Source organism: Mastomys coucha, unplaced genomic scaffold (genome assembly GCF_008632895.1).
Source record: "Mastomys coucha isolate ucsf_1 unplaced genomic scaffold, UCSF_Mcou_1 pScaffold21, whole genome shotgun sequence".
NCBI lineage: Eukaryota > Metazoa > Chordata > Mammalia > Rodentia > Muridae > Mastomys > Mastomys coucha.
The window spans coordinates 160,962,876-160,988,256 of NW_022196904.1; the positions used below are offsets into that span (position 1 = coordinate 160,962,876).

Sequence of the window (25,381 nt, forward strand, 5' to 3'; positions counted from 1 at the left end):
TAGAAAAACAATTCTAGCAACTCCTTTTCTTTTTTTCTTTCTTTCTTTTTTTTTGAAAAGCAAACATCTTCCATTACTGAAGTTCCACTTCAGTATTGTTAGTAGTTTCACACCTTAACAAGAGACTGAATGAACATAGCTGTTGAATGGGTGATGGGCAGCCCAAGGAACCATGGCACAGCCTCCTGCCCAGCCCTGCGGGGCACAGGGCATCCACTGCATAGCAGGGCTTAGGTTTACTTGGCCCTGCCTTCCATTAGTCTGGCTAGGGCAGACTCCAGCTGACTTTGCCCATAAGAACTATCATCTTCAACCTCAAAAACAATGAGCATACAGCTCAAAATTTATCTAGGAATGTCTAAAAATGTAAATCAAGTAATCTCCTAAGATACTATACTTCCTTAAAGAAACAAAACCAACAGCTAAAATCTCCCCAGCAAAGCCCACCCCATTCCAGAACTGCACAATAAAGGGAAAGACTTACTCCTGTGTTTGGGCTGCAGCAGTTTTCTTCCCAGGTACAGAACAACAGCCATAACCACCATGTAGTTTATTATGGAGCCGACACGGGAAGGGTACGCTATGACCAGCAGGCCGAGCACATCGAAGAACACCATGTTTCCATGTCGGTACTCAGACGAAGAAGCCAGCATGTCAGATGTAGCTAGGTATTTAAGAACTGCTAAAATGTTGTCACCTTTTATTAAGAAAAATAACATGTTCTAGTAAGCTACTCCATTATGACTTCCACACACAGCCTCATGAAGCAGAAGTGAATCAGATGCTATCTGAAAATAAGGTATGAACAGACACCTCTTCCCACCTTCCACCGCTCCCCCTGGCTTGCCAGATCTCCCAGGGGAGGTCTCTGCCCCTGCTGTCCTTCCTCCCCACTGAGAAGCTCAGCCTTGTCCCTCTAACACTGCTGTTCCCTAAGTCCAAACCCCTGTCCCAAAGCTCCGTCTCCAGCCTGACTCAAGGATACATTATAACCATGTGAGGCACTAAGACCAAAAATTCAGTGGTAAAACGAAAAAAAAAAGGCCTCTCATGAAGTTGTTAAAGCCTGTTAAGAATTATTAGGGGGAGTTAGAGAGGTGGCTCAGTGGTTAAGAGCACTGGCTGCTATCCTAGAGGACTTGAGTTCAATTCCAAGAATCCACATGGCAACTCACAACTGTCTGTAACTCCAGTTCCAAAGGATCTGGCACTTGCACAGACAAGCATACAGGCAAAACATCAATACACATAAAAATAAATAAATCTTTAAAAAATATTATTAGGAAGAAGAGGCAAAGGCAGAAGGATCATGAATTCAAGGCCAGCCTATGTTATACAGCAAGTTCAAAGCTGGCCTGAGCTATACAAGACCTTGTCCTAAAAATAAAACAAAAACAATTTCCCTAAAACTAGCTGGGGAGTTGGCTCTGGAACCAGTGCTACAGTGCTGTCCTGGAGTACATGCACAAGGCCTGTGTTTGACCCCAGTACATCAGGATTACAAACCAGAGCAAATGACACGAAAGGCACAGTTAGGAAGGAAGCAGAAAGGTTGCAACGTCAAGGCTAGCCCGGGCTACAGAGTGAAATCAGAAAAAAAAAAAAAAAGTGTTTCTAAGGTGTGGCAGGTGTGGTGATGTAGGCCTGTCACCCGGTCTGGAAGCAGAGCCAGGGAGCTGACCGGTAGTGAGCACCTGTAGCCTGGGTACTGCCCTACACAGTAAGAACAGGTAGGACCTCGCTAGAGGAAGAAACTATGTCAGTGAAGAGAGGAAAGTTACACACACACACACACACACACACACACACACCCTAGACGAGAGAGACTCCAAACATTCAAAATGTACCTATTTCCTAGCACTCCTTTTGTTAGGACCAGTCAAGGCTCGTCTTCGTCTAAAGGACTGTTGGAAACTGAGCCTCACTCCCTAAACCATGCTACTATGCCAGAACATAACACTTAAGCCACCTTACTGAGCTCATCAGTGAGTCTACCTTAGTGAGACCGTCAAGGGTTCCTTGTCTTAGGTTCTTTTTGAGTTTACACACTGTACATCACATTTTTATTCACTAGGGGTGCCACACACCACAGCACGTATGCAGAGGTCCGAGGACAACGTTCTGGAGTTGGTTCTCTCCTTCTGCCATGTGGGTCCCAGGGATTAAACTTCGCTTGCTAGGTTTGGCAGCAAGAGCCTTAATCTGCTGAGCCATCTACTCAACCATTCTTCAATGCTAGGGATGAGCTCCAGGACCTTGCACACATTAGGCAAGCTCTCTACCTCCAAATCTCTGACAATTTTTAAAGCCATCTAGCGTCCTTCCCCCATATATTTCAACATTATCCTCTTCTATTTCTGAAAAGACTACTTCTGTTCCAGTCTGAGAGCATACACCCATCCCCTCCTCCCCAGATCTCCTGCTCTGTGCTGTGCTTTTACTTAAAAGGTCATCTTCTCTGCAAAGCCCAAAGCCCTGTCACCTCAGATGGGCCTCCCCTAATGCCTCTAGACCTCCGGGAAGCACTGTAATGCTGTCTATGTAAGTGCCTCCTCTGTCCTTACCACTCTACCATGGGATCCATGCACCATTTATTCTCTGCTTTCATCTGGTGCGCAAACCCAGGTCCTGATGCGACTGCAGTTCATAGGATTCGCATGTCTATGTGCTTTACTCTGCAACAGTCCAACTGCAGCCTGGGGCCACCCCTTCCAAATTATATCAGTGAACCCAAAACTCTACCACAGCCCTGGGCCACTTCTTTGTAAGTTTTCACAGTGACTATTTCTAAGTTTTTAATTGCTAAGTCAGACATCAAAGACTAAAATTCAAGCCCTCATCTTTCCAACTCCAAGTCTGTAACTCATTTGGCCACACACTGTCTCTCTCCCACACAGACTATAGAACATACGTTATAGATCATCCTTAATAATTCATCATTGTATATCAAAAGCCAAACCTGTGGCACACGCCTTTAATCCCAGTACTTGGGAGGCAGAGGCAGGTGGATTTCTGAGTTTGAGGCCAGCCTGGTCTACAGAGTGAGTTCCAGGACAGCCAAGGCTACACAGAGAAACTGTCTCAAAAACAAAACAAACAAAAAGCCAAACCTGTTAATACCGACCTGCTCTCTGAATGGAGTCTATGAGAATTCTGTCCGCTGTGTCATACTTGGTGTGATAGATGTATCCATTTTCAATAAAAGCTAAGTCTATTCCTAAGACAGACAACAAAAGTCATCTTACTTTAAAGATCAGACTTACGTTAGGGCCTGTTTGTCTGACACATTCTAAAAGACAAAATGTCGAAAACAAGAGGTTAATTGATGTCTGTTATATTCATGAATGACTAGATCTTTTTCTTACAAAATCTAGAACCAGGGTGTGGGGAGCGGTGAAGCTGGAGAGACATTCGCCATGGCAAGATGGCGCCTACTTCCGCTGTCAACTCCTAGTAAACAACTGTTTGCGCATGTGCGTAGAGTGAAAAGTCACGGCCCATTCTGGGGCGTTACGTAGGGTAATGAGCGAACAGCCAATCATGGGCAGACACGCCACACTGTGGGCAGACACACCGCACTGTGGTGTATATAAGCAGTGTGGATTATTGGCTCGAGCCTTTTTTCCCTCTGGATGAGGACAATAAACACTGCTGCAGAAGGAACCTAGTGTCCACGTGTCTTCTTGCTGGCGAGACTGCGCGGGCTACAGCTGGTGCCAAAAACCCAGGACGCTGGGAGAACCTTACAACAGCTGGTAGGTTTCAGAACTGCAGGACAGGGTAGGCTCTGAGAGGCATGCTGCTTGATTTTAATTCCTCCGACCCTTTCTCAGGGTTAGAGAGCGCGGCCAAAGTCACGGTAATAGTGCTAATGGCGCTTGTTATACATTCTTGCCTGGAGGATGAGAAATGCCCCGCCTCTGTGGCGTCGGGGGCACTTGAGGAATTGCAAGATAGCATGTCAGAAACAGAGGAGAGAATAAAAGCTAGCCAGAATAAAAGGGAGAGAAAAGATGAGAGAATGGAGGCTAGCCAGGAGAAAAGGGAGAGAAAGAAGAAAAAGGATATACCCAAGAGTACAGGCCCTTCCGCTCGACCTGCAGAAGCGAGAGATAAGGGAAAGGACACCCTGGGAGAGAAAAGTAGAGAAAGAGATGGAGTGAGACCCTAGGATCCCTGGCATCTTTAGAAAATCAAGTGCTATCCAGGTCTCTCCATCTCCCGCACCAGTGCACACAACACCACAGAGGAGGCAAGCATTTAAATTACTGCGGGGCTTTGAAAAGACAGCATCAAGAATGCTATTTTGGTGAGTGTGATGGTTTGAATATACTTGGGCCAGAGAGTGGCACTATCAGAAGGTATCGCCCTGTGGATGTGGGCTGTAAGACTCTCATCCTAGCTGCCTGGAAGTCAGTATTCTGCTAGCAGACTCCAGATGAAGATGTAGAACTCTCAGCTCCTCCTGCACCATGCCTGCCTGGATGCTGCCATGTTCCCACCATGATGATAATGGATTGAACCTCTGAACCTGTAAGCCAGCCCCAATTAAATGCTGTCCTTATAAGAGTTGACTTGATCATGGTGTCTGTTCACAGCAGTAAAACCCTAGCTAAGACAGTGAGTCAGAAGATAGATATCTCACAGTGTCCTCTCAGAAGCTATTACAACTTTCAAGAAATAAAGTTTGGTTTTGATACAACAGCCTGTGACCACAAACAAAATACCTGGAATGTTCCCAAAATCCCTATAGATTCGGAAGTCGGTATCAGAAGGAATGATCCCACTCTGGAAAACCTCCTGAGCCACCACAGAAGCGAAAGGGTGCTTAGCTGCGGAAACATAAGCCTGGACCAACCAAGGGTTTTCAGGGCCTGAAATGAAACGAAACAACACAATACACCGTTAATTGGGTAGCTCTGTTCAAGAGACCACATGTGGCTGGCTACACTGAGGAAATGTAAGCGAGAGCTGACTGGTGAGTACAGGGATTCCTTTAGGAATGATGATCAGTGTTCTAGGAGATGCAGAGAGCTTTGCTGCTCAATTATCAGGAGCAGGGCTCAGTTCCCAGCACCCATGTCAGGGGGCTCACAGACATTTCTAACTCTAGCTCCAAGGGATCCAATGACTTCTTCAAACCTTTTTGGGCACCTGCACACACATGTGCACACATTCACATATACATGAGCATATACACATAAACAAACCTTTTCTTAAAATGCTCTAGAATTATGATAATGGCACACAACTATGTGGAAAAACCTAAAACACTGAATCTTACCATTTAAGTTGGTAAATTATAAGACACTTTAATTATACCTTAATAAAGCCATGGATTTTATATATATTCTAAGGATGGCAACAATTGCAAAATATTATTTCATTTTAAGGAAATATTGTATATGTGTTCATGTGCATAAATACACTTTTTAAAAAAAAAAAATCCCAGGGCTAGAAAGATGGCTCAGTGGTTAAGGGCACTGACTGCTCTTATGAAGGTCCTGAGTTCAAATCCCAGCAACCACATGGTGGCTCACAACCATTCATAACGAAATCTGACTCCTTCTTCTGGGGTGTCTGAACTTACATATAATAAAGAAATAAATCTTAAAAAAAAATACAGGTAAATCAATTTTTAAAAACTTAAATAAGAAAAATTACTTTAAAATCCCAAAAAGTTATAGAGCAAATTAGCCCTGGTTTGTCCAGAGTGGTGAAAAAGCTATGGGCTTCTGACTTAGAGGATTTCTCATACTCAATAGAGCCTGAATTTTTCTAAATGGGATATATGTTAATGGTTTAACATGTTTAAATTTTATAAAGTTTTATTTTATTAACATCTTCAAAACTGAGGCCATTAAGCCCTTCACAATAGTGCTGGTGAGCCACTCTTTCTGACATTAAGGAAGAGAGAGTGTTCCAGTCACCAAAAGCTCCTCAAATGAGCTTCTCCCTCTCAAGTGGCAATGGAGTCCTGGAGAGTACAAACTGTTTCATCTGAAAAGCCGGGAGAAGATCAGGCTCACCACACAGAAAGAAAGCCGAGGACAGGGCCAGCTGGCATGCAGTCTCAAACACAAGTCTAAGTCAGCCACACTGGAGTGCTTGTTCTCTTAGTCAAAAATGGAATCAACACTAGGAACTTTCTAGAAGGTAGAGCCCCAAGGTAGGCATAGTCATCAGATGTGAGAGACATATCCTGAGAAATACACTGAACATCAGAAGGTACATTCAAAAAGCTCTCAGGCACATACTTAAACCAGTAAGATAAGCTCAAAACTAGAAGCAAAGAATGGTGTAACATTCAGATAAGAGGAGGTTCTCAGCAAGTCTGTTACGGGCTCCTTCCAGGGGAGTAAGTCTTAAAATATTCAGGTTTTCGAGTGAATAAAATGTTTAATTTGCACATATACTGAAGGAAGTACTGGGGTTTTATTATCAAAGTAACAAATACACAGGAACTATTTAACAGTACAGAAAACTGCAGAGCAGGCAGGGCAGGGATCAGCTCTGCACCTAGCTTCATGATGCAGTAGAAAGCTCACTAGCTATTGACGCTCCTCCCCCGACCACTGCCAAAGCCACCCTGACCTGGTCCCGCCAGCAAACACCACCTTCCACCTGTAACTGATTGCTAACTTTGCTCATTTATTTCCAGATATGTGATCATTTTCAAATTCCATGTTGCTGGAGAATTTTTTTTTAATCTAAAGCCACTTATATTTAGTTGAGGAATAAGGGCTTGGGCCTATTAAGAGCCAGCAAAATGGAACACTCGTAGATATTAACAGAGAACTGCCTGAGCTGAGACGTCATTTTAGGGAGGTGCGCTTTCATCTCTTCAAACTCTCTATGTAGGCTGTACTAATGTATGCAGAGAAAAACATCAGGAGTCATTTGGACTAAACCATGAGACTGGATGACACCTGGGTAGCAGAGCATAGAACAGGTGCTGCACAAATTAAAGGCGTGGAGATGAAGGTGCTTAAGTCTGTACTTCTGACGGGGATCCACAAGACAGCTGTTGCTCTATGGAGCCTGGGATTTCACAGCCGGTGAGACTCAATGTCCTTGCTTAGCATTCTCTGCTGCCCCTTTCTGATTTGGTAGCTGTTGAAGGTGTTCTTCCTGCATAAAGAAAATGGGGCCAGAGCAGACAGCAGCTACCTATTCCTACAGATATTAGAGTTCAGCTGTTTCTCACTGATTAAAGAAAAATTAGAAAAATTTGAGAGCTGAAAAGTCTTGCTGTATCTCACCTTATGACCTTGAATTCTCTCTCTCTCTCTTTCTCTCTCTCTCTCTCTCTTCCCCCTCCCCTCCTCTCTCTCTGTCTCTCTTTCTCTGTCTCTCTGCCTCTCTCTCTTCCCCCTCCCCTCCTCTCTCTGTCTCTCTGTCTCTGTCTCTGTCTCTGTCTCTGTCTCTCTCTCTCTCTCTCTCTCTCTCTCTCTCTCTCTCACACACACACACACACACACACACACACATACACACACGTTCCTAAAATGAAGTCTCAGTTCAGGCAGTTCTCTGTTAACATCTACTGAGTATTCACTTTTGCTGGCTCTGATTAGGCCTAAGTCCTTACTCCTCAACTAAATGTATGTGGCTTTAGATAAAAAAAAAAAAAAATCTTGAGCGACATGGAATTTCAAAATGATTATTATCTGGAAACAAATGAGCATTTTAATTCTAACTCTGTGTGTGTGTGTGTGTGTGTGTGTGTGTGTGTGTGGTCAAGGTGTGCCCATGTAGCCTTAGCTGACCTAGAATTCAGAGATCTGCCTGTCTCTGCCACATGCTGGGGTTAAAAGCCTATACCACCAAACTGGCAACCCTGAATTTCTTAAAGGTGTAACTGAAATAAAATACAGGATCATTTAAAAAGTTTAAAGCAAGTTTGAGAGAGTATTGAAATATGATACTGTTTGTGTTATAAAAACACTGAGTACTTACTGTAATTTCAAAACTTAAATAATACAATGTCTTTTCAAGACGCTAGAGAGTAAGTTTCTCTCCCTTACTCACATCCTCTAGCTGCTCTCACCCAAACCCCTGCTCTCTATTAAGACTTCTGGCAAGTCAGGCAGGGTACATATCTATAGTCCCAGCACTCTGAAGGTAGAGGCAGAGGAATGGGGTTCAAGGGCAGTCGGGGATGCGAAATGAGACTCTCTTGACTCACACAACAGAGGCAGCTTTGGCCAAAGCTTTGTGTGTGGCAGGACAGAAGGTAAGCCTTCCAAAGGCAGGTCTTAGCAGGCCCTGCTGAGCAAGTCTGTGCACTCTCGACTCTGCTAAAATGGCAAGTCCATGATGTTCAACAGTTATACCCTGTTATCTTCAGGAATGCATAATCCTAAAATTACAACTCTCATTGGCTATTATACTTACTGGATTTTTTTTTTGACATTCAAATTATTCAGTGATGAAATTAAATTCCTTAAACTGTGAGTAAATTTTCTCATTTTAATTTTTACTAACATTTTAAAACCCTTATACCGTAATCACCATAATTAATAATATTCACATTGTATTATATCCTTATTTGCTTCTCTGCTAGCCAAAAGGAACTTGGAGAGAAATGGGCTCATTTGGCTTACAGGTTATGGAGTCCATCACAACAGATGCTAGGATAGGAACTGCAGTCAGGAACCTGGAGGCTAAATGTAAAGCACAGGCTATGGAGGATGGCTGTTCTCCATGGTTTGCTCAGCCTTCTTCTTACAAAACTCAGGATTCCCTGTGGAAAGTGGGTACAATCTACAGTGGGCTGGGCCCTTCCATATCCATCACTAATCAAGAAGATGCCCACAGACATGCCCACATACCAATCTGATGGAGGCAATCCCTCAACTGAGGTTCTCACTTCCCAGATAACTCTAGTTTGAGTTATGTTGTCAAAACAATAAATAAACCAATCAACCAGCACATATTACAGTAGTTACTCACTGTGAACCGACTCTGAGCCTGCATTGCTCGTGTTCCAATCCGCTGTCACATACCAACTATAAAGCCTTACAAGATAAACTCTTACCTCTGCTCTTCATCCATAGAGTAGAAGAACCACAGGATGTGCTCATCATGCTTTGAGGACTAAATAACTTAGTGTAACATTTGCATATAATAAGTACTATACAGGAATCATATGCTATTCACATTATTTTGCTTTTAAAAATTAATAAAGAGAGTCAGGAAGGCCCCTGGAACTCAATTGCCAGCCAGACTAGCTGAATGGATGAGTTCCAGGTCCAGCAAGAGGCTCTGTCTCAAAAAGGTAGAATGCAATTGAGGAAGACACCTGATGGTAATACCTCTGGCTACCATAAGCATGAACACAACACAGATACATGCACACACACATACATGTACACCCATACCAACGTACATATTACCATACACATTCATGACTTAAAAATCAACCTCATCCAAGAGATTGCTCATTAAAAAGATTGTGCACACTGAAAACTTTCCACTGTCGCCCTGAACTGCTCAGCGCACAGCCTCACATACCTGTTTGGAACACAAGTTCTTTCCCTCCAACACCTGCAGCCTCCAGGTTAATAAATGCTCGAATCAAACTGGCCCAGGGATGTTGAGTAATAAAACCATGGCTTGCCTTAATGAGGAAAGAAAACAAATGTAGGTTAAACTATGTTTTTATTTTGCTTATTTGCATGCAGAATGGCTATCTGAAAAGACAGAGACTATGAGGGCAAAATGACCATTTCTCAAATGCAGACTCTGAAGGGCATCTTCCTGTACAAAATGGTGGGTTCAACTTTCCAAGTGAAAGTCACTGTGAGAAGATGCAGAAGTTCAGAAGAAAAGACAAGAGAGATAATCCATATGGTTCAGCATCAGTGCTGTGTACCTTCCTCATCTCTCTGATCTCGGGGTTAAAAAAGGTCAGGAGAGGAATGAGGCCATTGAGAAGCCCTTGAATCAAACACTTTTCTCATTACAGCAACACTTAGAAAGCTAAGTCAGGAGGATCACAAGTGCCAGGCCAGCCTAGGAGATACAGCAAGACCCTGCTTCAAAGACTAGAGCAAAAACAAGCAAAAGAGTCACATCCTAGGAGGATGAGCAGTTCTCAGTTGAGTTTCTAGAATATTGTGCATGCTACACGCATGGGTGTTTTTAAACCAGGGCTAGGTAGTACAGTGTCTCTTTGCATATTATTTTAATGATACTATTCATATTACTAATAAAACACATTGTTACCAAACATTATTTCTCTCATCCTTATTCAACCCAAATACTTAAAACAATAAAGCCTTACTTGTAAGACATTCTCCTCTGCACCATTAAAGAGGAAGACCACAGCATGCTGCAGGGGCTCCGGGGATGCTGACATGACCCGGAGAACTTCGAGCATCACAGCACAGCTAACCGCATCGTCACTGGCACCTTGGAGTCAGAAAAACAGAGGCACTTCTCAGAGTTTCAGTGCTTTGGGACAGAGCTTCCCCTCAAAGGAGCATGATGAGAGCTCGTGACCAGAAGCATAACTCTGTCATCACAGGGTGACAACTGTACTCAACAAAGACAAGCCCTGTAAGACCCCTGCCTGGTCTCCTAAGTGATGTGATCGGCAGAAGCATGCATTCAGTACACACTCAGTAACTGTGCCATCAATTAGCCAGATGGAGCCTAAGGCCAACTGGAATTTATCCTCCTCTCTCATCCTCTGGGTACTTCCGGTACTCACGGCTTCCTCCTCTACTACATTCTTTCAAAATCATAAACACTATAGCACCTCATTTTTTTTAAGATTTATTTTATTTTTTATGTGTATGAGTACACTGTAGCTGTACAGATGGCCACGAGCCATCATGTGTGTGGCTGCTGGGAATTGAACCCAAGACCTCTTCCCCGCCACCCCCGCCCCTTGCTCTGGCCTAATTCACTGTAGCTGTCTTCAGACGCACCAGAAGAGGGCGTCAGATCTCATTACGGGTGGTTATGAGCCACCATGTGGTTGCTGGGATCCAAACTCAGGACCTTCGAAAGAGCAGTCAGTGCTCTTACCTGCTAAGCCATCTCGCCAGCCCAACACCTCACTTTTACAGATGGAGTAACACTGGATGCTTTAAGTAGTTTTTCCAAAGGGATCAAGTAATAGAAAAGTAAAGGCCCCTGATTGGTAAACCGAAGAGTGAACTGTGCCTGGTCCCAGCACTGGAAGTATGGCCGTCAGATACTCCAGCCTCTACCCCAGAAAATCTAATTATGAAAAGAACCCTAGTATGCTGATTGTTTTTAATGAAATCTGTTGCTGTAACATTTTTATGTGTTTATTTTGTGTGCAGAGGTGGGGTGGGGACCACTTGCCACAGTGCACATATGGAAGTCAGAGGACAATGTGTAGGACTTCATTCTCTCTTTCTGTCATGTGGGTCCAAACTCAGGCAAGCAGGCAGCCTTGGTAGCAGGCACCCTTAAGCACTGGGCTGACTTGCTGGACCCCTAGTGCTGATTTTAAAAGCACCACGAGAGGTATTTAAAGGGACTAAAGGGACTAGCTGGCTATTTGATGACACCAGAAGGTTATTGTTAAATTTCCTTTCTTTTTTTTTTTTTTTTTTTTTTTTTGAGACAAGGTTTCTCTGTGTAGCCCTGGCTGTCCTGGAACTCACTCTATAGACCAGGCTGGCCTCAAACTCAGAAATCCACCTGCCTCTGCCTCCCAAGTGCTGGGATTAAAGGCATAGGCCACCACTGCCCGGCGCTAAATTTTCTAAGTGAGGTATCTCATAAGATTGTTAGCATGTCCGAGGGGATCCTCATGCTTCACCCAGTGCACACTGACCTACAGAGGAAGTCATGCAGCCACTTGGAGAGAATCAAGTAGGAGGGCTGAGGTGGAAAAGAAGTGAGGCAGTGGGAGGCACCCTGTTTTCTGCGATCTGATTCTTGTCACAGAGGAAGCTTCATTTAGAGTAAGGAAACACCATAAACTCAGGCAGTAGCACTTCCGGGGGTGTGTGTGGTGAGTCAGGTTGGTGAGTCAGGGTGCTACCGTGTTCAGTGAGGACTCAGAGCAGGAAGGATGTAGGGTGAATTTTATCTCCGTCACTTCGCTCAGTATTCCGAGGTCTAGAAAGCAGACCGATGACCCCACCCACAGACTTTTTGCACAGATTTTACAACACCCATCGCCTGGCTCTTGGGAAACAGCCGCAGCCAGCTTTCTTCCTTCTCTCTGGAAACTGCTTTAGGACTCTTAAATTCTATGCCCCACTTCTGCTCAAAAGGAAACAATGTTAATGACACTAGCCTTGGTGATTATTGAACTGGACTTTAGTCATTAGTGAAAGTGAAACAAAGTAACTGCTACCTGGTCACTGTTAGGGCAGAGGGTGTAAGCTGATGTAGGCCGTGTGTGCCACTTCTCAGAAAACATGTGAAATAAACACGTCCTTTTCCACTTGAGACCATTATTTTAAAAAGAAAAGCAAACAGTGACACTTCTCTTTAGTCCAAGAAGTGAAATTAACAACACTTACCTTTATATACAGCTGACTTACACAGTAAACCTCCCACTCATCTCCCTATTCTAAGGGTACCAGTGTCTTAGGAGAGAACAGAAAAGGGTCACAATGCCTTTGAGAAAATGACAATCCGAAGACAGTAAGATGGCTGAATGACAAACTGACATCCCTTTCCATTTAGAATCCCCCTGAAAGTGAAGCCACCTCAAAATAACTCAGATGTCTCTTTCACCAAAGACCTGACACCACACAGCAGACCTGACAAGATAAATGAGGTCCTTCTATAAGTAACATTACTTCTACGTGGTATCAATTCCCGGGTCCAGGTATGCTGCTGAGAACTTTAGAATAATACACACGGGAAAACAAGTACCGCAATGCAGGCCTGTGATCCAGCCCTGGAGTGACTAAAGCAGAACCTAAGTAAGACTCAAGCTGGCCTAGACTGCACTCCTGAGGCTGGCGACAGCTCGGTGGCAGAGCAGGTACAGGTGTCAGGTTCTACCCCCACCATGACGTGCATGCACAAAAAAATACTCATGCTTCAGCAAGTTCATCCACAGACAAGCTGCAGGTGACAACTATTTGGTGCATGAATGAAAAGCTTCTCTTAGCTTATTATTGGTAGATGCTTCCTGCATGCCGTCAGTGTGAGAATTATCAAATTTTAGAGAAGAATTATTTCTAACTAGAAATAGAGCATTTGCTAAGCATGCAGGAAGCCATAGGGTCAATCTGAGAAAAATGAAAATCTTTTTGGTCATTTAAACCATGCATGGTGGCGCACTCAGATCAGAAGATTCAAGGTCATCCACAGCTACATAGCAATATGAGACCAGTTCAAGGCTAGCTTGGGCTACATGAGATCCTGTCTCTAAAAAAGGGGCGGGGAGGGGTGCTTAAAAAATTCTAATGGCTCTCCAAAAATTCTAGTCATTAGTGGACTCCACATATAATCTATACACCTGGCTCTATGTCAACAGCAGCAGAAAATGCAAAATCTGTTACTTTAATACAAGGCTCTTTGGTGTTAAATCTAAAGATACAAAAAAGCTCTCTGCTTTCCCCCCATGTGCCTAAAAAGAGAACATAAATCTATGCAGGTGTTCTACCTCCCTGTCTACCCGGAAGGACAAAGGTTAATCTCCAAAGATAGCCATAGGCCCTGAAATATTCTACAGACAGCAAGCTTCCCCAACTAGACTCGCTGCCTACAAAACTCTAGGTCTTTCTCCTTTTTTGTTTTGTGGGATTTTTTGCTTTGGTTTGGGATTTCTTTCAGGTTGGTTTGTTTGTTCTGGGGTTCTGTGTCACTAAAACTAAAAACAGACCCTGGTGCTGGCATATGCTAAGCACTCGTCCTACCACTGAGCTATACCCCACCTGAGTCTCTCCCTTTGTCTTGTGACTTTTCAAAACAAAGTATTGTTCTTTGATGAAGACAATACCCAAGACAGAGAACTGAAGTGCCTCTTTGAAATGATTCATTTTACCCTTGATATCACACACAGACATCTGCGCACACGTGGCCATGACTCGTCTTCTTTTCCTTTACTATCTTCTCTTACAAGGATCTGTCCCACATAAGAATTATGAAAGCAAGAAATTCTGCATTTGTTTGATACCTATATATCCAGTCTTTCTAATATAATGCTCTTAAACAAGCACAGCATTTACATGACCCTTTCCAGAATCTAAGCGTGAGTACAAGGTGACTTGTCTAGTGTCCCGGCATGGTTAGGGCACATCTGCCTTGTTTTAAATGAATGTGCAGATACTGATGTCTGAGTAAGCAAAATATATTCTAAATACAAAGAAATGTCTTATCACAATATCATTTCATCAAGTCAAGGCTAGTTTTTATCTTATGTGACTCTACATGGTTATATTGGGCCTGCTATACATTCAAGCAATCCACAAGTATTGCTACCAACAGGACCACCACCAAAAGAAGGCTTTCTCTGAAAGCTATCCTAAAGTTTTACTTATACTTAATCTTTGAGCAACACTATTAGGAAATTAGCTATTCATTTTCCATTTACAATTAAGAAATATAAGATAGGTTAAATTAAGCAATATGACAAAAGAAGGCCTAATACTCAGACATTCTCCTCCTGGTCACGAGGCCAGGCACCCAGCTCAGCTTTTTGTCTACTAGGGGTCAGAGGGGTCTCCTTAAGTGTATAATCTCAGGATGCCATCCCAAAATGCCACTTTCTCTTCTTAACTGCCTACATTAGCTGGGGTTTTCTTTTCATATTTTATTTGTGAATATTCATGTTAGCATATAGAGAAGAAATTTTAGAGAGAATGGATGCCAGTAGTTTAGATGGACTCCTGTCTGTCTTATAAAAAAAACTATGAGTCATGGAAATTTATCAAGGTTTCAGAATTTAATACAATGAGCAGGCATCATATATTATTTCAATAGTGATTTTTGTATTACTCTATAATACTTTACAAAAAATATCACCATCTCAAAATAAAAAACAATCCTTGCAGCTGGAAAGATGACTCAGCAGTTAAGATTGCTGCTCCATCATGAGACTAGAGTTTGGATGCCAGAACCCACAACAACCACAGCTGTTCACAGATAAGTGAACCAGCATCAATTCCTCTGGCCTCCGAGTGCCCACACACATGCACACGGGCAGATGAACACACACACACATGCACACATACACATGGGCAGATGAACACACACACACATGCACACATACACATGGGCAGATGAACACACACACACATGCACATGGGCAGATGAACACGCACACACACACACACACATACACATGGGCAGATGAACACACACACACACAGGCAGATGAACACACACATACACACACGGGCAGATGAACACACACACACACACACACGGGCAGATGAACACACACACATACATACACATGGGCAGATGAACACACACATACACATGGGTAGATGAACACACACACACACACATACACATGGGCAGATGAACACACACACACACATACACATGGGCAGATGAACACACACATACACATGGGCAGATAAACACACACACACACACATGGGCAGATGAACACACACACACGGGTAGATGAACACACACACACACACACACACACGGGCAGATGAACACACACACATACACATATGGGCAGATGAACACACACACACACACACACACACACACACATGGGCAGATGAACACACACACACATACACATGGGCAGATGAACACACACACACACATACACATGGGCAGATGAACACACACACACACACATGGGCAGATGAACACACACATACACATGGGCAGATGAGCACACACACACACACATACACATGGGCAGATGAACACACACATACACATGGGCAGATGAACACACACACACACATACACATGGACAGATGAACATACACACACACATACACATGAGCAGATGAACACACACACTCACAGGTAAATAAAATATTTAATACATACATATGTTTTAAAGCAAGAAAGAACCCTTGTGGTCCGTAACTACCTCAGTACCTCTACACTCTGAGGGAACTTGATCTCCAGCTTTCAGGCTAATTGGGCCTCTCTACCTCAAGCTACCACTGTTTATTATAATGCTTTTCTTTAGACTTCTATGGAAGCTTGATGCTTCTTTTGGTTTAGGTTTGGGGTATATGAATCTCAATCAATACCCTGTCAAACAACTGCAGAAAGTTTCAAACGATTTTTCAACCATAGCCCGTGATCATGTAAGGTGCACTTTTTTGTGTCACTCTGCAAGGACAAAGAGACACAGACTCTACAAATCATGCTTCTGAGGAATCTTTTTTTTTTTTTTTTTTTTTTTTTTTTTTTTTTTTTTTGGTTTTTCGAGACAGGGTTTCTCTGTGTAGCCCTGGTTGTTCTAGAACTCTGTGTAGACTAGGCTGGCCTCAAACTCAGAAATCCACCTGCCTCTGCTTCTGCCTCTGCCTCTGCCTCTGCCTCCTGCCTCTGCCTCCCAAGTGCTGGGATTAAAGGCATGCACCACCACCGCTCAGCTGAGAAATCTTATTTTTAAAACTTCAATTTAGGCTGGAGAGATGGCTCAGGGGTTAAGAACACCTCTTCCGGAGGTCCTGAGTTCAAATCCCAGCAACTACATGGTGGCCCACAACCATCTGTGATGAGATCTGATGCCCTCTTCTGGTGTGTCTGAAGACAGCTACAGTGTACTTACATATAATAAAAAAAGAAAGAAATCTTAAAAAAAAATAAAACTTCAATTTAGGGGATACACACTGACTTGGCAGATACGTAATTGTGTCAGACATTGTCTTGAACATCAAGTTTTCTATCTTGACAGTGTCTATTCAGAACACAATATTATTTTATCAGAATGTCATACCTTCAGTGGACCATAATTTTAACCTTTCAAGTGGATAGAAACTACTAGAACTAATGTCCTCCAAACCACATATCCCTTAAATACAGGGATTTTTACCCAATACCCTCAAAGCCTATTACCACCCCTGTACATGTGTAAGCACTTAAAAGTGGATAGACACGTTGATAAACTGAGGATAAACTTCAGTGTACCAAAAACATCTCACATATTGTCATGGGGCTTGTGTGTCACTATTTAATAATTACAGTAACAATGATAATAATGAACTTAAGGGAATATTAAATTGCTAGACTCTAAACTGGTATTAATTAGCTTAACTTCTATCACAATGAGAAAATGCTGGTCAACGAAAAATGGTCCGTACATGGGGCTAAGTTAATAAGCTTTCTGGGCTGTAGTGACTTTAAATGACTAAATACAAGTACATACCTGGTGAATTTGCCACTGAGTCAAAATGACAGTTAGCCAGAACAGCATACTTGGCTCCATCTCGGGGTTCCAGCTTTACCACGAGATTAGTAATGTTGTCATAGTAGCTTGTAAAGCCCCCCAAGAAGTCAATGCTAAAGGAGCCGGTAGGCCGTTGTATATCTACTGAAATGCTGTGAAGGCTGTTGCTCTGCGCTTCTATCAGCTTGATCTGCTCCAAAAGGTACTGTACCGTCAGAATTTCATTTTCTGTGCTTCCTGTAGTCCTGGGGCCAATGGCCGTTATGTGTTCCAGATAATCCCTGGAAACAATCAAAAGGATGGTGATGACAAACAACCACAAACCCAACATCAGCAAAGCTTGAACAACTTCCTACTGTGCTTCCCTCCTACCTCAGAAAGTTTATTTCTTCTGACTTCTCAGAAAGAAAAAGAAAAAAAGTCACTGTGCCTCCCCTCCACCTTGAGACATGATCTCTAGCTGCCCTGGTTCTCTATATATAAACCAGGCTGGCCTTGAACTCACTGAGATCCCCTACCTTTAACTCTTGAGATCTGAAACTAAAGGTACTTAAAAAAAAAAAAATCAGAAGATGATCTGGAAGCTTCATCATTTTATACTGCGTTCCAGGAATTAATGCTTTCAAACTTTTCTCCATTGACACCATACCAAATGAGTACCAAGACTAGGGTTTATGTTCGGTACTATGACTGCTGAAGGCAGGACAACACAGCTTCACCGGCCTGACTCCTGCCAATAGTTATGGATTATCCCTTACTGGGTCTAAGTGGCTGAAGCCATTAGTATAACCATGCAATGTCATCAACTAGGCACGATAAATTCTTGAAAGGAATAAATACAAGCCTTTTGCTGTACACACCAAACCTAATAACTTCAGTTCAAGTCACAATTAACCCTACTCCAATGGAGGAGGAGTGGGACAGGAGGGGAGGCTGAGGGTGCCTTCTAAAAAACTCTTAAGAAAACTCATCCAAAGAAGCAACTTTTAAAACACAATAGTAGTTGAAGACTTTCTTTTTTTTTTCTTTCCAGCTTAAGATTCATCTGATTTAAGATGCAAGTTACAGAATCAAAGAATTCATATTTCCAAATACACCTGAGGTCGTTTAAAAAAAAAAAAAAAAATGAACCCTTGGCCAGCAGTGGAGGCACAGGCCTTTAATCCCAGCACCTGGGAAACAGCCTGGTCTACAGAGCGAGTTCCAGCCAGGGCTACACAGAGAAATTTTGTCTCAAAAAATAAATAAATAAATAAGCAAACAAATAAATAAATAGAATAAAAAGAAAAGATGTTGAACCCTATACAATTCGTGGTACAGAAGAGCCACAGACCATCTGCGACCTTCATAAATTATAGGCATAATTCTGAGTGGATGTACTCTGAGTCTCCCTCCACAGCTTTCAGATTTGAGGGCCGAGGCGCTCAGAAACGCAGCACACACTACATTCCTCCTTTCCTATACCATCCCAAAAAGACTTGGTAATGCAGCGCTGGCCCCAAAAACCTCACTCTCCATCTCATTTCAAATGCAGAGAACTAACCAAAGTAAAAAGTGGAAGTTGCTCAAGAAAGAGAGGAGAATGGATGACTGAAGCGTGTGAACAACCAATCATCTGCAGGAGGAACAGAGTGGATGATAAAGCAGACTCAATCGATCTGTCCACCCCGAGAAAGCGAAAGAGGGCGCCTAACAAGCCCCCGGTACCCCGCAATTCAGACCCCACAAGGACGCGCAGGACCATCCCACTTGCCACCGACGTGCGCCCAAGGACCCAGGGACTCTGCCTACAGCAGCGCCGGACTCCCCCCCCGCCCTGGGGCACAGTGGCGCCCGGCTCACTCGGGCGCGACTCGCCGACCCGGCGCTCCCCCACCCGGGGCTCACTCGCCTGGGGGGCCGCAGAGGACTCGCGGCCCGGCCGATCGGCCGTACCTGGCTTGGCGGGCGTCGAACTCGCCCTGGAGCCCCGAGGTCCGGCTCAGCACCAGCCGCTGCAGCGACAGCTGCACGAGCGCCCGCAGCGCGAGCAGGTAGAGTGCGAGCGCCAGCGCCGTGCGCGCCTCGGACAGCGCGGTCTTCGCAGCCCGGCTGCCGCTGCCGTTCTCCGTCTTCCCCCGCATCCTCTCGCCGGCCCTCGCATCCTTCGGCGCCGAGGCCTCCTTCTGCGGGTGCGACGCGGCCGCCTCTCCCTCCCGACGCTCCGCGGTGCCGCGGTGCCGCCGCACAGCCGCTGACTCCGAGCTCCACTCCATGGCGGCAGCTGCCACCACCAACCGCCCCAGCCCGCGACAGTCCCGGCCACCGCGGCCTCCGCAGCGCCTCCTAGTGAGCGGACGGAAACTGCAGAGGGCCAAATTTCTTCTGATTGGCTGGTCTGATTCGCTGGTCCGCCTAGCTGTTCCTTGGAGCTTGAGTCTGAGATCTTTGGTAGCACAGCCTGGTGCCAGCAGATTGTCAAGGGGAGAAACACCCATAAACCTAGAAGTGAGCAGCCCCAAACAAGAGAAAAGTGTAAGACCGCTTTAACAGAATACACGAGCCATTTATGCTGCGCTGGAAAAGTAGGATTCTGGCTACGGAAACAATAAGTAAGACTTCACAACCAGGACTGGACGAACAAAGGTATAATCCTGGCACTAGGAAGGATGGCCACAGGAGGATCCCTATTTTGCGCCCAGAGTAAAATACATAACGAAGATCCTGTCTTTAAAAAAAATAAAAAATAGGCCGGGCGGTGGTGGCGCACGCCTTTAATCCCAGCACTTGGGAGGCAGAGGCAGGCGGATTTCTGAGTTCGAGGCCAGCCTGGTCTACAGAGTGAGTTCCAGGACAGCCAGGGCTACAGAGAAACCCTGTCTCGAAAAACCAAAATAAATAAATAAATAAATAAATAAATAAATAATAAAAATAAAAAAGCATGGCTAATCCCAGCACTCAGGAGGCACAAACTGGATTTACACAAATTAGAGGCCTGCCTGGTCTGCATAGCGAGTTCCAGGCCAGCCAGGGCTACAAAAGGTGAGATGATAAAGGAGGCAGGGGAGAAAGTAGGGAGACTCAGAACCCGAATAACCAGAGCTATTGCCGTCTTCACTTAACAGATAAAAATACCTGTAATTTAATGGATAGCTGCTGAGTCAAGCAGTGTGCTAAGTACCGGCTTTGAAAAGAAAATATCTTTGGTCCTATTTAATACTGAAGAACACAAAGGCAGTAAATGAAGAATAAAGGGGCTCCAAAGACAGCATTCTTGCTCTGTTCCGAGGCACAGGGCACTCTAAAAACAAAGGTTCTGAACATTCTTGGGCCAACAAGATGGATCAGAAGGTAAATGTGTTCGTCCCTGATGTCCCCCAAAAGCCTGACAACCTCAATTCCCTACTAGGCCCATGGTAGAAGGAGAGAACCGACTCCCGCAAGATATCTATTGACCTTAACACACACACATGTGCACTTACAAACATACAATTCATACAGACACATCATATAAACACAATTGTGCTGGCTAGTCTTAATATCAACTTGACACACAAGCTAGAGTTATCTTTAAGGAAGGAACCGCAATTGAGAAAAGGATTCCGTAGGATATAGCTGTAGGCTTACTTTCCTAATTAGTGATTGGTAGGGGAGGGCCCAGCCCTTCCTGGGTGGGAACAACATCCCTCAGCAGGTTGTTCTGGGTTCGGTAAGAAAGCAGGTTGAGCAAGTCCTGAGGAGCAAGCCAGTAAGCAGGGTCCTCACCCCATTGCCTCTGCATCAGCTCCTGCCTGCAGGTTCTTGTCCTGTTTGAGTCCCTATCCTGACTTCCTTTGATGAAGAACTGTGATATGGAAGCAGAAGCCAAATAAACACTTTGCTTCCGGAGTTGCTCTGGTCGTCGCGTTTCATCATAATAATGATAATACAAATAAAAATGTTCAAATGTCTTCAAAATAAATACATAATAAATGAAAACTTAGTCTTCCTTCACTATCACAGTGAGTGGCAGGAAGCTGGTCATTGGTTTTAGTAGCCATGCTAGCAACTGACCAGCAAGCTTACTTGGATTGCTCCTCAGAACTCGCTCAACCTGCTTTCTTGTGGAACCCAGAACAACCTTGTTTCTGCTTGCTGCTCCCATGAGCCTCTAGGATTCAAGGTTCTGTGGCCCACACATGTAATGGCTGAAGTGCTCTAAGGCATTAACCTAGAAACCCGCTGAGAAAACACACTGCTGGATTTTGACTGACTGTGTCAGATATACGATGCCCTGCCCACCTCTCAGATCCATCAAATCCAGGGTGCTCCTGCAGCCACACTGGCCTCTCTTAAAGACTTCTGTTCCACCATCTTTCCTTCACAGTATCTTCTCATATACTATTTGTATCACTATTGCATACATGTTCCTTCCCTTCATCGCCAAACTTATTCCCTTCAAATCTCAATGGAAGTGGTACTTTCTTAAGCAAGACTCTTCTTAACCCAGTTAAGCCCACACCACTTGTGTTTGCTCCTGCAGCAAGGTCAACGTCTGTGACTTCACATTTCCCACACTGGACTGGAGGCTCCATGAAGACAAGAGCCTTGTCTGGTTTTACTCAGCTTTTGACTGAGGTCTCCTAAGCTGTGGCATGACATGTGCTATTCCTTTACTATGTCCTGGGTGCATGAAAACACAGAAGTCTCTGTAACACGGAACTTCAGTTCTGTAAGATCCTTTCTTGTGTAAGCTCTGAGAACAAAAACAATGTCTATCTTAGTAATTTACCACCTTACCCATAGTGCTTAGCCTCTGCCCAGCCGCTGGTTATCACTCACTATGTACTTACTGAATGCATGCACTGGCTGGTTTTATGTGTCAACTTGACACAAGATGGCGTTATCACAGAGAAAGGAGCCCCCCTCGAGGAATCCAGCCATGAGATCCAGCTGTAAGTCATTTTCTCAATTAGTGATCAAAGGGAGAGGGCCCAGCCCATTGTGGGTAGTGCCACATCTGGGCTGGTAGTCCTGGGTTCTATAAGAAAGCAAGCTGAGAACTCCAGGGGAAGCAAGCCAGTAAGCAGCACCTTCCATGGCCTCTGCATCAGCTCCTGCTTACTGCCCTGTGTGAGTTCCTGTACTGACTTCCTTTGGTGATGAACAGCAATGTGGAAGTGCAAGCTGGATAAACCCTTTCCTCCATAACTTGCTTCTTGGTCACGATGTTTTGTACAGGAATGCAAACCCTGACTAACACAATGGAAGAATGAAAATATATAATTCCTTCTACAAGAATCAGAATTTTTGCTGTCTACTTCTCCCAAAGTCTAGACCTCTATCACCTTTGGAAAGAGAACTGTCAAAGTCAGCAGCTATATGTGCTACAATATATCAAGATATGGGAGGTTCTGCTATCATGTCATGATCAGAGGCCATAGAAGACCTGTGTGCTGGCTAGTTTTATGACAACTTAAATCAAGCTAAAGTCCACTTAGAACAGGGATACCTCAAGTGAGAAAATGTCCCTGCTAATCCCTACTTTCTTGATAGATAGTGTAGAAAGGCCCAGACCTTTGTGTTTGGTCCCATGGGTTAATTGTCCTGGGGCTGTAAAAGAAAGCAGGAGCTAGGTAAACCATAAGGAGCAAGACAGTAAACAGCTCTCCTCCATGACCTCTGCATCAGCTCCTCCCTCCAAGTTCCTGCCCTGAGTTCTCCCAGGAACGGAGTATGCCGTGGAACTGTAAGTGGGAACAAACCCTTTCTTCTCCAATTGGTCCTGGTGTTTCATCTCAGCGATAGGAATCATAACTAAGACAACCTCAGGAGAGAATGTTCCAGGCAGAGGGAAATGAACAGTCTTCAGAAGCAACACTGAGGAAAAACTATGCCTGACACAGAACGAACTCGGAAGGGCATGGGAAGGAATCACATGGAGCAGCAGCCATGCACCAGCATGTGGAAGGCCTCCTGGCTTTAGCAAGGACTCTGGGGTCATTTGAGATAGAGGAGCACAGAGACCATGCCTAGAACAATTGTCAGGCCACACCCCAAGACCCCAGCCTCAACATTAAGTTAACTAAATAAAAAATGAACGGAGGAAACAAACCCTGAACTTAGATTTGGACTGCCCATCCCTAGTCCTTTACACAACGCTGGCTCACTCCTACACAGCAGTACTGAACATACCAGGCTAGCTGTAATCAACAGCTTTGACTTTAGTAGTGTCTGGCCTTTGGAGTGCCAGAGGCTACTTTGACCTGTGGTTTTATTTTCACGGGGGAAAAAAAAAAGACTCCAGCAAGTGAAAAGACAAACTGAATGGACAGGTGAGGGTAAGACAGATCAGATGGCGCTATCCCATAGGCTGTTGATTCTGGCTTCTCTGTTCTTCATTGACCATTGGGCACCAGCAGTCACAGGATGTGGAGGAGCTGGGAAACAGATACTCAGGCAGATGTGAGTACCATAGATCTGAATGACCCAACCTGAGAGACTTGTCTCAGAGGATAGCTCGTTTATTGAAAATAGTGGGGCTAGCCTCTATAGCTGGAGTCTGGAGTCAGTGGGAAGGGGAGGAAAAAAAAATGACAAGGTTGGAAGTGCTGCACAGGGGTCAGGGGCCTTCCAATCTACTGGCTAGATTAACAGACTGCCCTTTGCAGGAGTTCTGAGAAGCCAGTTCTCCAGCCAGGAAACAGAAGCCTAACTGGCTTTAGCATGATGAGCCCTTTGTCTTTATGGAGTTGATTTGGGTAGTGAGAAACCTCACTCCTGCTGTGTCTCTGAGAGATGTTTGGGATACGGGCAATGCTCTACCATCCCTTATCTGGCTTGGGAACTGACAGTTGATCACTAGGGCTAAATCAGCTCATCTTTCTTGACAGACAGTTAAGATTTTTCTTCGGTGTCCTTATGGGACCCAGAGTTAGGCTGACCAACAAGCACAGAGATGGTCCAAAGTCTTTCTTTCTTGCTCTCTTGTTCTTGTTGCCCAGTAACTTAGCCAGACAGAGGAGGGCAGGGCTGCGCACTGTGAGCACACAGGTGACTCGATGCTCCACACGGGTTCTCTCACAGCTGGCATGCCTGAGAGTAACAGCCCAGCTCACGGGCCTGTTTCCTGGGAGGAGGGCATGCTCACGAGGTATGGGGCCCTGAGCTGAAAGCTGACAAAAGAACGCTATTACCTTACCTTACATCCTTATTAAAAGCAAGGAAGATGCCAAGTCAGTCCAAACCAGTTGCAAAAGATAGAAGCAGACATCAAAGCTAGGAAACTGAGTGAATGAAAAGGATTCGAAAACCAAATAGGAGCCCCAAATGCAGACAGGAGCCTGGCCGTCTGCGGCACAGAGGTACCTGGAGTTGGACTGAGGTCACTGTACCATGGATTTGTTTCTCTCCTCTGTCTCTGTATGCCAGACAGCTCTCAAGCTAGCCAGCCATGACCTTGAACTCTGACTCCCCCCCAATCCTCAGTGTCCAAAAGGATTGTGCGTGTGCCATCTTGCCTGTTTTATGAAACCCTGAGGATCAAACCGGAGGCTTTGCACCTTTTATGTAAGCGTTCTACCAACTGAGTCACATCCCGGCCCAGCAACTTTTTAAATCAGACAAAGTTAGATGGAAATGACATCAGTGTAGATAAAAAGGAAGACCAAGGGATACACTACAAATGAATAGGATTTTAGCGATTAAAGCTTGCACTGCACAGAGGTTCTAATCCAAAAAGAAACGTGAGACATGACAGGAACATCACATACTGACTTCACAAAATTAAAAATGTGTATATGTCAAAAATGGTCACCAAAAAGGAAAAAAGAGAGAGTTTGGGAGATGGCTCAGGACCTGAGCTCAGTCCCGCAGAAACCACCAACAAGCAGGCAAAGTGACCTATAATCCCTGCGGTGGTAAGGCTTGCTGGGGCTTGCTGGGGCTTGCTGGCACTAGCTGAGATTTCAGTGAGCTCAAGTGCACTGTGAGACCCTGTCTGAGAAAGAAAGGCACACTCACTGACACACACACACACACACACACACACACACACACACACACACACACACGCACGCAAGCACCATGTGTGCATGT

The 25,381-nt window shown here is 44.5% G+C and overlaps 1 protein-coding gene across 3 annotated transcripts in view; it reads right to left on the reverse strand.

Annotated features, from left to right (window-relative positions):
* The window catches only part of Ermp1 (endoplasmic reticulum metallopeptidase 1), a 40,611-nt gene extending 20,981 nt beyond the window's left edge, over positions 1-19,630 (reverse strand). For all 3 annotated transcript variants that reach the window (XM_031390062.1, XM_031390065.1, XM_031390063.1), the window contains exons 1-7: positions 19,262-19,630; positions 17,306-17,607; positions 10,289-10,416; positions 9,517-9,622; positions 4,728-4,874; positions 3,125-3,217; positions 485-697 (exon numbers count right to left, since the gene is read on the reverse strand). In XM_031390062.1, the coding sequence (XP_031245922.1) occupies positions 485-697; positions 3,125-3,217; positions 4,728-4,874; positions 9,517-9,622; positions 10,289-10,416; positions 17,306-17,607; positions 19,262-19,581 (1,309 nt within the window). In that variant the 5' untranslated portion in view covers positions 19,582-19,630. The remainder of the gene's footprint in view (positions 1-484; positions 698-3,124; positions 3,218-4,727; positions 4,875-9,516; positions 9,623-10,288; positions 10,417-17,305; positions 17,608-19,261) is intronic.
* Positions 19,631-25,381: the final 5,751 nt, after the last annotated feature.